At 35.3% G+C, this 15,699-nt stretch overlaps 1 protein-coding gene across 1 annotated transcript in view; it reads left to right on the plus strand.

Moving 5' to 3' along the window:
- Window positions 1–15,699, plus strand: part of LOC149779959 (E3 ubiquitin-protein ligase znrf2-like) — a 46,163-nt gene that overhangs the window by 16,150 nt on the left and 14,314 nt on the right. Inside the window, exons 2-3 of the mRNA XM_089936670.1 lie at window positions 229–324; window positions 10,451–10,556. Of these exons, the coding sequence (XP_089792796.1) occupies window positions 229–324; window positions 10,451–10,556 (202 nt within the window). The remainder of the gene's footprint in view (window positions 1–228; window positions 325–10,450; window positions 10,557–15,699) is intronic.

The raw sequence follows: 15,699 nt of genomic DNA on the forward strand, positions 1-15,699 counted from the left end.
TAGATCTTGTAAAAATATGTGTGAAAGGCACTTCTATGTTATATGGATCACACCATTATCATTATCAGCAGGTGGTCTGTCTGACTTTTTTTTGACGGGGGTAATAAGTACTGTTTTGCAAAGTCAAAGTACATTCTGCATAAAGACTGTTATGTAGAAAAACAATAATATTTATTGTCCAGATATCTCTTTGTATCAAAATTACACTTTCCTGTTCTGTATTTACAGGTATCAAGTGTCCAGTCTGCTCAAAGTTTATACCCCCAGAAGATATTGAATGTCATTTGGTCATGTGTCTCACCAAGCCTAGGATAAGTTATAATGGTTTGTATTGTGTGACTGCTATTGCCAAGAATATTTTTAACAAACTTTTTTTTCAAAGAAGAAAAATCATCTAAATTGTGTTAAGCTCACTTAATATATACCTGTGCCATTTAGTATTATGGTAGATGCTTTGTTAGAAAAGCATTTGGAGCATACATCTTAATTCTTACTTAGTCACTAGTGTCATTACTTACTCATTCCTTTCACTTCTATTTTGTGAGAAGTTTCACAGTTGGATTAAGTATACATTCTTAAATGTATCTGCCTCTAGCAATATTTAATTGCCCTTTCTCACTTCAACCTATTTTTTCTGCCTTCAGATAAAGAGCTTCTTACAGTAAAACCTGTTAAAACGTGTAAGGAGCTTTTTACTGTAAAACTGTTAAATTTCAGTTCTTAAAGCTTCAGATATAAATAAAATGTATTTTCCTGTTACAAAAATGTAATTGTGCTGTTTCTAAATCAGAAGTTTAAAAAAATAGAACATTTGTTCCAAGACTTGTTGTTTTTATTTTTTTAGGGGGACAAAGCAGCAATATGGTAACATAGGTATTAAACTGCATTGAATCAGTATTGGTCTATATATTGAATATAGCTTTGCAGACACTGGAGAAGAGTTGAATGATTACTGCACAATTCAGTCATTAAATGGTATTGCTAAAACTGATGAATGTTTGTTTTACAAAACACGGATCACTGCCATCTCACCACTGTCTGTGTGGGTTCGAGTCTCGGATTCAGCCAACGTGGGTATGTGAGAAAGCTTGCCAGTAGCTTCTCGTGGGTCGGTGGTTCTTTCTGGGAGCTTTCCCGGGTTCTTCCTCCACCATTAATACTGGCCGCCATGTATAGCCTATCGTGTGCTGAAAAATGGTGTTAAACCCTACAACAACAACAACAAAGTAAAATGACATGAAAATGAATTTAAATTAAAAAATAAAACAGTTACTTGATTTACCCTTATAAACTAGTCGTCTTTTTAGTCAAGGTTTCTTCAGTTGCACCACATTGGGTGGGTGGGTTTGTGTAACAAATTCACAATTCAACTTTTTATTTATTTGTTTATTTTAGAGAAGAGATGTTTCAGATTGCTTATGTGGGAGAATTAGTTTTGAGCCGTTTTTATCACATTAACATAAAGAAACGTAGGGATAGTAAAGCACCATTTTCATTTAGGACTAACCAAACCATGGGATGAATGTATGTGTCAAGTTTCATGGCAATTTTCCGATAGTTTAGTAGGAGCAGTAATACCAAATTTGTGCTAAAGGCCAGCCGAATGGCCAGCTGACCATTCAATGCCTAACAAACAATCCCATAGCTCTTCTGGACTCTAACCAATAGTGCTAACTATGAGAATGAAAACAGTGCCATAAGCGTTGAGGGAAGATCAAGCCAAAACATTATATATATATAACAAATTAGAAAATAGTGGTGTAGGGTAAGATTCTATATTAAATATTTATGCAAGACCAGAGCTGGTAGTGATGGGTACATTGCAAAGGGCGCTGCTCTCTACAAAATGGTTGCCATGACTTTATGAACTTCTGCAGGAAAACCAACATTTGGAGCAGATCATCATTCTGAGGAGTGGGGGGATAAATCCAAAGATCTCATCCTGGGACTACCAAAGTTTGTTTTTGGACTACAAAACTGTAAGGTTTTTAAGCCTGTGGGACTACTGGCTGCATCTGATTTTTAAAAAAAATAAAATTATTAGGTCCACCACCAGTAATTTGTACCCTTCTTCCAAATTTAAAGCCTGAAGGTTATTTAAAAATGCACAAAACTTCATTCATTTATAATTTCTAACCAGCTTATCAACAGTGGGTCCCTACCAACATCATATCCTTCTCATTTCAGACCGAACGGAAATTCTCGTGTAAATGATGTATATGTTTAGAGTCATCATTTGGTTCCTGTAGAAGTCTTTTATTACTGAAGTGGTGTGGCTTTGAACTGCACATACGCAGAAGATAAATATAAATACTGCATGCATTCAGTATTTTTAACTTTAAGTTCTAATATTTCACAAAACTTAAAGTAAAAATAAAAATGGAATAAAATATTCCCTCGAATTTGAAAATATGCACTGTTAAGTAGCTGGGACAGCTATAAATTTATTGAACAAATTGATTGAAACAGGGTTGCCCACAATAATATGATGCAGTGTTTGCATAGTAAATCCAGTTTGGTTTGATACACAAGGATGAAAATATTGGGGATCCCCTGGCAACAACTGGCTTTGAATGACATATTTTTTGTGCATTTTTTGTACCTTCAGGCTTTTCATTTTAAAACTGAAGTGTGTACAAACTGCCATAGGGGTTGCTGGATAGCAATTGAACACTGGTATGAAGACCCACTTAGGCCCATTTATCCACACCAAACACTTCATTTTATAGATTTAAGCTACACTATTTATTTTGAAAAATTAAAAATGGATTTCTAATGTTTCAAGTACTTGTACATCTTGTAGACGTATGGCAAAACATTTCACTTGATTGTTTGTCAAACTGAAATTACAGATACCCAAGTGCTGAATATTAAAAAGTACACAGACGTATAAACCATTTCATTTATTTGTTTATTTTTTCTTTTCTGAACCTTTGACCAATTTTCAATTTGATCTGCGCACCTGTTTTTAACAACACATTAAATCGAAATGTTTCTTCATTGACAAATGTGGGCTACCAAAGCTTCCCACTGGACTGTCACACATGTTAGAGATTTGTCCACCTTTGAGGGGCTGTAACATTTCTAAATGATGATATGGAATGCTGGAAATCCAATGTCTCATTGATATCAAGGGGCTGTAACGTTTCTAACTGATGATGTGGAATGCTGGAAATCCAATGTTTCATTGATATCAAGGGGCTGTAACGTTTCTAACTGATGATGTGGAATGCTGGAAATCCAATGTCTCATTGATATCAAGGGGCTGTAACGTTTCTAAATGATGATGTGGAATGCTGGAAATCCAATGTCTTATTGATATCAAGGGGCTGTAACATTTCTAAATGATGATGTGGAATGCTGGAAATCCAATGTCTCATTGATATCAAGGGGCTGTAACGTTTCTAAATGATGATGTGGAATGCTGGAAATCCAATGTCTCATTGATATCAAGGGGCTGTAACATTTCTAAATGATGATATGGAATGCTGGAAATCCAATGTTTCATTGATATCAAGGGGCTGTAACGTTTCTAACTGATGATGTGGAATGCTGGAAATCCAATGTCTCATTGATATCAAGGGGCTGTAACGTTTCTAAATGATGATGTGGAATGCTGGAAATCCAATGTCTTATTGATATCAAGGGGCTGTAACATTTCTAAATGATGATGTGGAATGCTGGAAATCCAATGTCTCATTGATATCAAGGGGCTGTAACGTTTCTAAATGATGATGTGGAATGCTGGAAATCCAATGTCTCATTGATATCAAGGGGCTGTAACGTTTCTAAATGATGTGGAATGCTGGAAATCCAATGTCTCATTGATATCAAGGGGCTGTAACGTTTCTAAATGATGATGTGGAATGCTGGAAATCCAATGTTTCATTGACAATTTTGGCTGAAATGCAATGATCGTTAGTCAAGTTAAGCTGATGAAATCAAAGTCTGGAGAATGAGCAACAAGACCAAGGAAAAAAATGTGTTTCCCATTGCACTGGTTTTAAAATTAGGGTAGGCAGGTTTTTTTTATATAAAAAAAAAGATTATATACATATTTAAGGTGATTTAGTGATTATTATTTTTATACCATGAGAGAAAAAAGTGCAAGGGTCAAAAATGAGAAACAGAGATAGTTGGCTGACTGGAAAAATAATTTTTTGGGTTTGGCCAAAGAGATGACAACTCTTCTAAATGATAACACAGAACAATTTAAATAATTTCATTCAGTGATTTCATTAATTTAAAGCTGCATGCTAGAAATGATGAAATGTTACAAAGTTTAGTCAAGTTATTCTGCAGAAATCATTGATGGCAATCAAGTGCCATAACTCCAGTAAATGATATGATGGAATCAAAAGTCATGCACATTTCTCATCTGACTCCACAAACCCATGTCTGGTTAAAATCCTCCAAATGACCATAAAATTCTCTTAAGGAAACTGCAGCCTATAGGTTAAGCAATGAGGGTGACATAACTCCTCCAAACAATAGAAACTCCATAAAGGCACAACAAAGTCCATAAGATTCCTCATACCAAACTGCTTCAGAATATGTTGAATATTTCTTGAGATATGCCAGCTACAAGCAGCACCCTACATGTATGTGAAGTTATAAAGTTAATTTTCATGAGCCATAATTCTATTTATAAAAAAGTTCATGAGATAAACCCAAGGAAAGCACATCTAGGTATTGAGACAATTCACACACCCCATATTTATAAAGGATTGCTGGGAAGACTGTCAGCGGTTAAAATGAAGCAATGATCTTGCTTTGAATTTCTGGAAACTCTTTTTGCCCAGTAGATCATCAGTTCTTTTTTTTTTCAGATATTTGTATTACTAATAATAGTAACAGATTTTATGATTAGCCTTTGTAGCATAATGTAGAGTAGTTAACATGCTTTCAGTCTGTTATATTTCAAGGAGGCAACTCAGTTTTCTGTAAATGGTTAGACGTGATAGTTATCTGTGATGGAGTTTTAGTGATTTTAATACTTTGAAGCAATGGTAGAAAATGATTTTTAAAGGAAATCCCTAAGATAATAATAAATGTTAACATAAATTCTCTTCTGACATATAAAGAAAAGATTTTAAAATGTTATAAGATTATTTTAGAGCAGTATATACTTTGAATAATAATTAGCTCAGGAGTTTCTTCCATCCGATGAAATTAATACCTCCAATACTTTGATTTATTTTTTGCAGACATATGGCTTCTAAAATGCTTGAATCTTAGCAGATTATTTGTTTCAGTCTGATTGTGACCTATCTCAGACTAGTATTTTGCTTGTCATTTCCATTGGTTGTTAGGTTCTAGATTACGTGTTGAAGATCACTAGGCAGCATCTGTTCTGGACTAAAATTTGTGGTACTCACACTAATATGTCACACCGAAAAAAGACACTACCTTTATTTATTCATTATATTCAAACAATTTCCCTTGTTTTAGCTCACCTCTTTGGAACACACGCAAGCCATAATCCACACAGATAAAAGCAGACACATAACTACAATCTCACTGTCCCAACCATTCTTAACTTGGTCCCATTTTATAGTTTGAAGTGTATTTCAAGGCATCTATCCCCTGGGTGGGGGCTGAAGGGGCGTGCTTTGTATTTACATGTACATTAGTTGTACAGTTCTTGTGTTTAGATTATGCTCCAGTTTTCAAGAAATTTCACATCCTGCATAAGGTTTAATCAATCCAGTCAAAACTGCCTATTATATAGATATTTTTCATCTCTTACACTGTATGTCTAGTTTATGGGTTTTTTTAAGCCAGAATTGTTCTGCACCTGTTTAAATTTGGCTTGTGAACTATCAGAAGTGTTTCAGAAATAGCCAAAATTCAGTATTTTTGCCCTATCCTTGTTACACCAAACAAATTTTCCTATATTTATTTGGAAATTTTAAGTTCCTGAGTTTGCTTTTCTGTGGACAAGTAGTAAACCTGACCAGATCAACATTTTTAATTAAATCTTATTGCACATTTTTGCATTTTACAACTGAGGCATTTACTTGGAGTACAGTGTTTCACATCAGAATCCTATAGTATCATATTGAACAAAACATTTGCAACATTTGGTACAGTGCTGAATGCTTGAATAAAAAATCATTCATGGATACACTGTAAATAACATGACCCCATTGTCAAAATGTCAGGAGTCATCTTTTATTTATGAGTTAACCCTGTGCAAAGTATAAAAGTGTAGAGTGGAAACTTGGCTTGTTTTTTTTTTTTCTTCTTCACACTATATAAATATTATTATTTCCTGGAATATGAAACTTGATATAGAGATGTGTCTTGATGAGTAATACATTCTCACTACAGAAGTAGGTCATGGTGACCCATATTTCATGTTCCATTGATGGTTAGCTTTTTTGTTTCAAGTTTATTGCTCAAGGTTTATTCATACAATAATTGCAAACTAATTGTATGCACTTCTGTTAGTGCTACACCCTTCTCAATGACCTACATTTGACATTTTATTGTCATAGGATAATTTTATTTTATCTCATGACCTAGAAGATTTTAAGCACGTTGTGTACATACCAGTATATATATAATTGAGAAACTTGGGTGAAATGATGCATGTTGATGAGTACTACACTGTCAAAAAAATTAGGTCACATTGAGCAAAGTTTCTGTGTTTTAGTGATTTTTGTATTTTTACTGTTTATGCTTGAATCATGTAGATGATTGCATTTACTTCTTGGTACCACACTAATTCAGAAGGTTACTGTGACCTACATTTCACTGGCTTAGGTTAAGTTTTTCTCATTTATCTCATGGTCACATATTTTTTTTACGTGCCACATGTAGCTAATACCAGCCTGTTTAGAATCACAAAACTTTGTGAAGAGATGCATTCTGATGAGGACTGCTACTTCATTTTAGGACATTGTGATCCATATTTTACACTTAACAGACATGGATTAAAGTTCTTGATGTTGATATTTTATGCTTGTATCATCAAGTTCTTGGGTGAGCTCAGTAATGAGCGAGTTCCACACATACAAATGAGTTGATCTTGCATCAGTTTGGATGAGATTTTTACCATTCTGGATGCTGTATTTTTCATCTGATCAGATCTGGAATATATATATATATATATATATATATATCATCAAGATCTTGGAGAAGTTTAATAATGAGCACATTGCATTCATATTAATGGATGCTGTATTTTTCATCTGATCAGATCTGGAATATATATATATATATATATATATATATATATATATATATATATATATATATATATATATATATATATATATATCATCAAGATCTTGGAGAAGTTTAATAATGAGCACATTGCATTCATATTAATGAGGTGATCTTGCATATCATTGAGGTGATCTTGCCTATCATTGACATATCAGTGGGGTGATCTTGCACATCATTGAGGTGATCTTGCATATCATTGAGGTGATCTTGCATATCATTGAGGTGATCTTGCATATCAGTGGGGTGATCTTGCATATCATTGAGGTGATCTTGCATATCATTGAGGTGATATTGCATATCATTGAGGTGATCTTGCATATCAGTGGGGTGATCATGCATATCAATGGGGTGATCTTGCATATCATTGAGGTGATATTGCATATCATTGAGGTGATCTTGCATATCAATGGGGTGATCATGCATATCAATGGGGTGATCTTGCATATCATTGAGGCAATCTTGCATATCATTGAGGTGATCTTGCATATCAGTGAAGTGATCTTGCATATCAGTGATGTGATCTTGCCTATCAGTGGGGTGATCTTGCATATCATTGAGGTGATCTTGCATATCATTGAGGTGATCTTGCATATCAATGGGGCTATCGTGCATATCAGTGGGGTGATCTTGCATATCAATGGGGTGATCTTGCATATCAGTGGGGTGATCTTGCATATCATTGAGGTGATCTTGCATATCATTGAGGTGATCTTGCATATCAGTGGGGCTATCGTGCATATCAGTGGGGTGATCTTGCATATCATTGAGGTGATCTTGCATATTATTGAGGTGATCTTGCATATCACTGAGGTGATCTTGCATATTATTGAGGTGATCTTGCATATCATTGAGGTGATCTTGCATATCAGTGGGGTGATCTTGCATATCAATAGGGTGATCTTGCATATTATTGGCTGAGCTTGTTGCCATTCTGGAAGAGATGTTTCTTACCAAAACTTGATAGAATATGGATTATAGGTTTCTTATACATGTATTATGAGGATTTTGGATAGCTTGGTTTATGTGCTTGATCTTTGCATGTTAATGAAGTCACTTTGCATCTGATTGGCTGAGTATAATATTTTGATAAAATTTAAATATCAATAAGATCTTGGACAGTTTCCATGCCATTTAATGTGATGACCTTGTTCTAGATTGGCTGAGCTTGTTGCCAGTCGTAAAGACAAATTTGTTATGTTTTTAATCAAACTTCAAATATAGTTATTGTATTAAGCTCTCATGTCTTCTGTAATCAATACCTATTTTGCATGTGATTTAGCTGGGTTTGTTACCACTCAAGTGACTGTATTCCTGAGCTTTGATCATGTGATTTAGCTGGGCTTGTTACCACTCAAGTGACTGTATTCCTGAGCTAACTTTGATCATGTGATTTAGCTGGGTTTGTTACCACTCAAGGGACTGTATTCCTGAGCTTTGATCATGTGATTTAGCTGGGCTTGTTACCACTCAAGGGACTGTATTCCTGAGCTTTGATCATGTGATTTAGCTGGGCTTGTTACCACTCAAGTGACTGTATTCCTGAGCTAACTTTGATCATGCTTGGTAAATCATTGAGATATTGGATGAGCACTGTAAATCAGGTCATTTTGCATCTGATTGGCCAAATTTGTAAACAATGTAGCAACTTTATTTCTAATCTGATTTGATAAAACTTACTAAATGGACCTGAATTCTCAGGATATTGGATGTGTATGAACAAGTTAGCATGAGATAATTTTGCAGTGATTGCCTGCGCTTGTTTCCAGCCTGGAAACCATATTCTCATTGGGAAAAAAATTGTTCCATTATATTAAATTATGTATGTATTAAATGTATGTATTATGTATTAAATTTTTGTCATAGAGAGGGTCTTTAAAGAATGAAACCCGTGTATATCAGTGACATCTGATTGGCAGACATTATTGCCTTTATAGACCTTAAGAGTCTGTATCTATCATCCAATTTCTATAAAACTTTGTAAACGGGTTTATATCATCATGATCTCGGATGAATATGAGCATACTAATTATGCCGTTGTCTTTTGAAAGAATTTTGTATTGGGATAGGTAAAAATCAACGTGATATAAAGTCTGGGAAATAATTTTAATGGAATGCATTCAAGCCTGCTTAGTGAAATCATTAACTGTATAGTTATGTTATCGGGGTGAACAGTATCAGGCCCACGTTGCTCTCATTTTGTTTAGGCGCCCCATTTGCAAATGGGAGGAAGGGATTTTCATGTTGAACTGGACTGATATCAGGAAGAGTGTTATCGGTGTAAGAATAGATGGGAAGTGTTGCATAATAGAATTAGACACGCACACATGCACTGGATTACATTTTTTGTATTGAGTTCATTTTCTCTGACCGTTGTTCATAGAGTCGTGAAATGTAATGGGTGTATTCATCTCGGAGGATACTACCCACTATGTGCAAGATTAGATCACATTGACCTACTTTTCATACTCCAGCAATTTCGTTTCTATATCTATAGTCATGGAATTTGATGGATATAGAATATATATCTTAGGAATATTAGTCAGCTGACTGACCTACTCTTATGTTCACAGTGATCTACATTTTTTGATTTATAACAGAGCAGTGAGACGACCCTCTGAAGAATTATTATAAAACATGATACATTATACAATTTAAAAATGTTGCCTTTTTGTTTGAGGAAAAAATATTTCACCTGCATGATGCAACAACAAATACAATAATGTGACATAACATTAACAATAATTTCACAAATCACCAGACATCATATTAACCACTGACCGCTCCAGTGGCCTAGTGGTTAGAGCTTCTGCCCCAGATGTGGAAGGTTGTGGGTTCAAACCCTGGCTGAGTCATACCAAAGACTTGCAAAAATCGTACTAACAGCTGCCTCGCTAGACGCTCAGCATTAAGAGGTTAGTGTTAGGACTGGTTGGCCTGGTGTCAGGATAATGTGACTGGGTACATGCTACATGTCTGCGGCATGATGCCCCAGTGCAAGACATCACTTGAAACTGCCACACTGCAGACATCGTAGCGATATGACTGGACAATTGTTAAAACTACATTAAAAATCTATATCACACACACACTCGTATTAACCACTGATAAACATCTAAGAGAAATCTTGTAATAATAGTAATGAATGTAATAGAATGATAAAAGTATAACATCTTGAGTTAATGTATTAAAGTGTTTTTGTTGTTTTATTTTCTTTTAGAGGATGTTTTGACTGAAGATAAAGGAGAGTGCTGTATATGTTTAGAAGATTTAGCACAAGGCGACACGATAGCGCGACTACCTTGTTTATGTATATATCATAAAGTGTAAGTAAATGAAAATTTACTTTTCATTGATAATATGATAGAGCAAAATAAAAAACCAAACTTTTAAAGCAGAGTACAATTTTGCAAATATTCAAATAAAAAATATCAGTATTGGAATATTTGTTTGTTGGCCTTGCATGTAAGCAGTATTTTGTAAAGAAACATTGTGAAATGTCATCTTTGCAAGGTTATTATAAAAAAAATGAAAGAAGTGGTATTGTTTTTATCCACACTTTTGTACAGTGAGTAATGTCAAAATCCCATGTCATCCTGAATATACCAATTTCAATCATACTGATTCAACACTTTTTATGACCCACCCCCACCCCACCATAAGACCCAGCATATTATGATGTTGGTTTCATCTGTTACCGCGGGAGGTCGTGGGTTCGATCCAAATCACATCACATCACACCATCTGTTACCAATTTGGTTTCAACACAGCTAATAATAGATTTTCCATACAACTAAAAATCGATGTGTTCATCATCTGCAGCTACCAAACATTGTGGATGGCTTGCATGTTGGCTAATGAAGAACCCTATCAATTTTATGTGATAAAGCTACCAAATGTTGTGGATGGCATGTACTTTGGCTAATAAATAACCCTATCAATTTTATTTGATAAAGCTACCAAACGTTGTGGATGGCTTGTACTTTGGCTAATGAAGAACCCTATCAATTTTATGTGATAAAGCTACCAAACGTTGTGGATGGCTTGTACATTGGCTAAATGAAGAACCCTATTGATTTTATGTGATAAAGCTACCAAACGTTGTGGATGGCTTGCACTTTGGTTAATGAAGAACCCTACTGATTTTATGTGATAAAGCTACCAAACATTGTGGATGGCTTGCACTTTGGCTAATGAAGAACCCTATTGATTTTATGTGATAAAGCTACCAAACGTTGTGGATGGCTTGTACTTTGGCTAATAAATAACCCTATTGATTTTATGTGATAAAGCTACCAAACGTTGTGGATGGCTTGTACTTTGGCTAATGAATAACCCTATTGATTTTATGTGATAAAGCTACCAAACATTGTGGATGGCTTTCACGTTGGCTAATGGATAACACTATTGATTTTATGTGATAAAGCTACCAGATGTTGTGGATGGCTTGTACTTTGGCTAAATGAAGAACCCTATCAATTTAATGTGATAAAGCTACCAAACATTGTGGATGGCTTGTACTTTGGCTAATGAAGAACCCTATCAATTTTATGTGATAAAGCTACCAAACGTTGTGGATGGCTTGCACTTTGGCTAATGAAGAACCCCATCAATTTTAATGTGATAAAGCTACCAAACGTTGTGGATGGCTTGTACTTTGGCTAATGAAGAACCCTATCAATTTTATGTGATAAAGCTACCAAACGTTGTGGATGGCTTGCACTTTGGCTAATGAAGAACCCCATCAATTTTAATGTGATAAAGCTACCAAACGTTGTGGATGGCTTGCACTTTGGCTAATGAAGAACACTATTGATTTTATGTGATAAAGCTACCATTTGTTGTGGATGGCTTGTACTTTGGCTAATGAAGAACCCTATTGATTTTATGTGATAAAGCTACCAAACGTTGTGGATGGCTTGCACTTTGGCTAATGAAGAACCCTATTGATTTTATGTGATAAAGCTACCAAATGTTGTGGATGACTTGTACTTTGGCTAAATGAAGAACCCTATCAATTTAATGTGATAAAGCTACCAAACATTGTGGATGGCTTGCACTTTGGCTAATGAAGAACCCTATTGATTTTATGTGATAAAGCTACCAAACGTTGTGGATGGCTTTCACGTTGGCTAATGAATAACCCTATTGATTTTATGTGATAAAGCTACCAAATGTTGTGGATGGCTTGTACTTTGGCAAAATGAAGAACCCTATCAATTTAATGTGATAAAGCTACCAAACATTGTGGATGGCTTGCACTTTGGCTAATGAAGAACCCTATTGATTTTATGTGATAAAGCTACCAAATGTTGTGGATGGCTTGCACTTTGGCTAATGAAGAACCCTATTGATTTTATATGATAAAGCTACCAAATGTTGTGGATGGCTTGCACTTTGGCTAATGAAGAACCCTTTTGATTTTATGTGATAAAGCTACCAAACGTTGTGGATGGCTTGTACTTTGGCTAATGAAGAACCCTATTGATTTTATGTGATAAAGCTACCAAATGTTGTGGATGGCTTGTACTTTGGCTAAATGAAGAACCCTATCAATTTAATGTGATAAAGCTACCAAACATTGTGGATGGCTTGCACTTTGGCTAATGAAGAACCCTATTGATTTTATGTGATAAAGCTACCAAATGTTGTGGATGGCTTGCACTTTGGCTAATGAAGAACCCTATTGATTTTATGTGATAAAGCTACCAAATGTTGTGGATGGCTTGCACTTTGGCTAATGAAGAACCCTTTTGATTTTATGTGATAAAGCTACCAATCGTTGTGGATGGCATTCACATTGGTTAATGAATAACCCTATTGATTTTATGTGATAAAGCTACCAAATGTTGTGGATGGCTTGTACTTTGGCTAAATGAAGAACCCTATCAATTTAATGTGATAAAGCTACCAAACATTGTGGATGGCTTGCACTTTGGCTAATGAAGAACCCTATTGATTTTATGTGATAAAGCTACCAAATGTTGTGGATGGCTTGCACTTTGGCTAATGAATAACCCTATTGATTTTATATGATAAAGCTACCAAATGTTGTGGATGGCTTGCACTTTGGCTAATGAAGAACCCTATTGATTTTATGTGATAAAGCTACCAAACGTTGTGGATGGCTTGTACTTTGGCTAGTGAAGAACCCCATCAATTTTAATGTGATAAAGCTACCAAACGTTGTGGATGGCTTGTACTTTGGCTAATGAAGAACCCTATCAATTTTATGTGATAAAGCTACTAAACGTTGTGGATGGCTTGCACTTTGGCTAATGAAGAACCCAATTGATTTTATGTGATGAAGCTACCAAACGTTGTGGATGGCTTGTACTTTGGCTAATGAAGAACCCTATTGATTTTATGTGATAAAGCTATCAAATGGTGTGGATGGCTTGTACATTGGCTAATGAAGAACCCTATCGATTTTATGTGATAAAGCTACCAAATGTTGTGGATGGCTTGCACTTTGGCTAATGAAGAACCCTATTGATTTTATGTGATAAAGCTACCAAACATTGTGGATGGCTTGTACTTTGGCTAATGAATAACCCTATTGATTTTATGTGATAAAGCTACCAAACGTTGTGGATGGCTTGCACTTTGGCTAATGAAGAACCCTATTGATTTTATGTGATAAAGCTACCAAACGTTGTGGATGGCTTTCACATTGGCTAATGAATAACCCTATTGATTTTATGTGATAAAGCTACCAAACATTGTGGATGGCTTTCACTTTGGCTAATGAAGAACCCTATCAATTTTATGTGATAAAGCTACCATATGTTGTGGATGGCTTGCACTTTGGCTAATGAATAACCCTATTGATTTTATGTGATAAAGCTACCAAACGTTGTGGATGGCTTGTACATTGGCTAATAAATAACCCTATTGATTTTATGTGATAAAGCTACCAAACGTTGTGGATGGCTTGTACTTTGGCTAATGAATAACCCTATTGATTTTATGTGATAAAGCTACCAAATGTTGTGGATGGCTTGCACTTTGGCTAATGAATAACCCTATTGATTTTATGTGATAAAGCTACCAAATGTTGTGGATGGCTTGTACTTTGGCTAAATGAAGAACCCTATCAATTTAATGTGATAAAGCTACCAAACGTTGTGGATGGCTTGCATTTTGGCTAATGAAGAACCCTATCAATTTTATGTGATAAAGCTACCATATGTTGTGGATGGCTTGTACTTTGGCTAAATGAATAACCCTATTGATTTTATTTGATAAAGCTACCAAACGTTGTGGATGGCTTGTACTTTGGCTAATAAATAACCCTATTGATTTTATGTGATAAAGCTACCAAACGTTGTGGATGGCTTGTACATTGGCTAATAAATAACCCTATTGATTTTATGTGATAAAGCTACCAAACGTTGTGGATGGCTTGCACTTTGGCTAATGAAGAACCCTATTGATTTTATGTGATAAAGCTACTAAACGTTGTGGATGGCTTGCACTTTGGCTAATGAAGAACCCTATTGATTTTATGTGATAAAGCTACCATTTGTTGTGGATGGCTTGTACTTTGGCTAAATGAAGAACCCTATCAATTTTAATGTGATAAAGCTACCAAACGTTGTGGATGGCTTGTACTTTGGCTAATGAAGAACCCTATCAATTTTATGTGATAAAGCTACCAAACGTTGTATATGGTTTGCACTTTTGCTAATGAAGAACCCTAGTGATTTTATTTGATAAAGCTCAAAGACTAAGGTAACTGTGACTGAAAGAAAGAAAAAACAGTTTTAGCACAACAATTCAAGTTTCCCATCATCAACAGATACCAGACTTTCTGGGTAGATGTAGGGTAAGGAAGAATCCAATCATGGGTAGATGTAGGGTAAGGAAGAATCCAATCATGGGTAGATGTAGGGTAAGGAAGAATCCAATCATGGGTAGATGTAGGGTAAGGAAGAATCCAATCATGGGTAGGTGTAGGGTAAGGAAGAATCCAATCATGGGTAGGTGTAGGGTAAGGAAGAATCCAATCAGTTTTGTAGTTTGAAGTTCAAAGTGCATGGTCATTACCTGAAGGTAGACAAATGCTTTATTCACAATAATTTGAGCTCTCCGTCATCAGTGGTTACCAAACTTTGTGGATGACTTGCATTTGGGATGGAAAAGAACCTTAATGAATTTGTATTTAAAAGGTCAAAGTCACTGTAACTGAAAAAAGAAATATGACATTTCTGCATCACATGCATCAACTAAGCTTTGCCTGATGTCTTGTATTTGAGATAATGAAGTTTATTGGTTTTGCAGTCAGAAGGTCAGAGGCAAAGGTGACTTGACCAAAGGAAGAAAAAAGGTTTCTGCACAATAGTTTGAATTCTACTACACCATCTGAAGTTACCAGACTTTGTGGATAGCTTGCACTTCGGGTAAAGGGAAACCTATAAATTCGGTGGCAAATGTCAAGGTCACTGACTGAAAGAAGGCAAATTATTT

Source organism: Sinohyriopsis cumingii, chromosome 16 (assembly GCF_028554795.1).
Source record: "Sinohyriopsis cumingii isolate HCF-2022 chromosome 16, ASM2855479v2, whole genome shotgun sequence".
In the NCBI taxonomy this organism is placed as follows: domain Eukaryota; kingdom Metazoa; phylum Mollusca; class Bivalvia; order Unionida; family Unionidae; genus Sinohyriopsis; species Sinohyriopsis cumingii.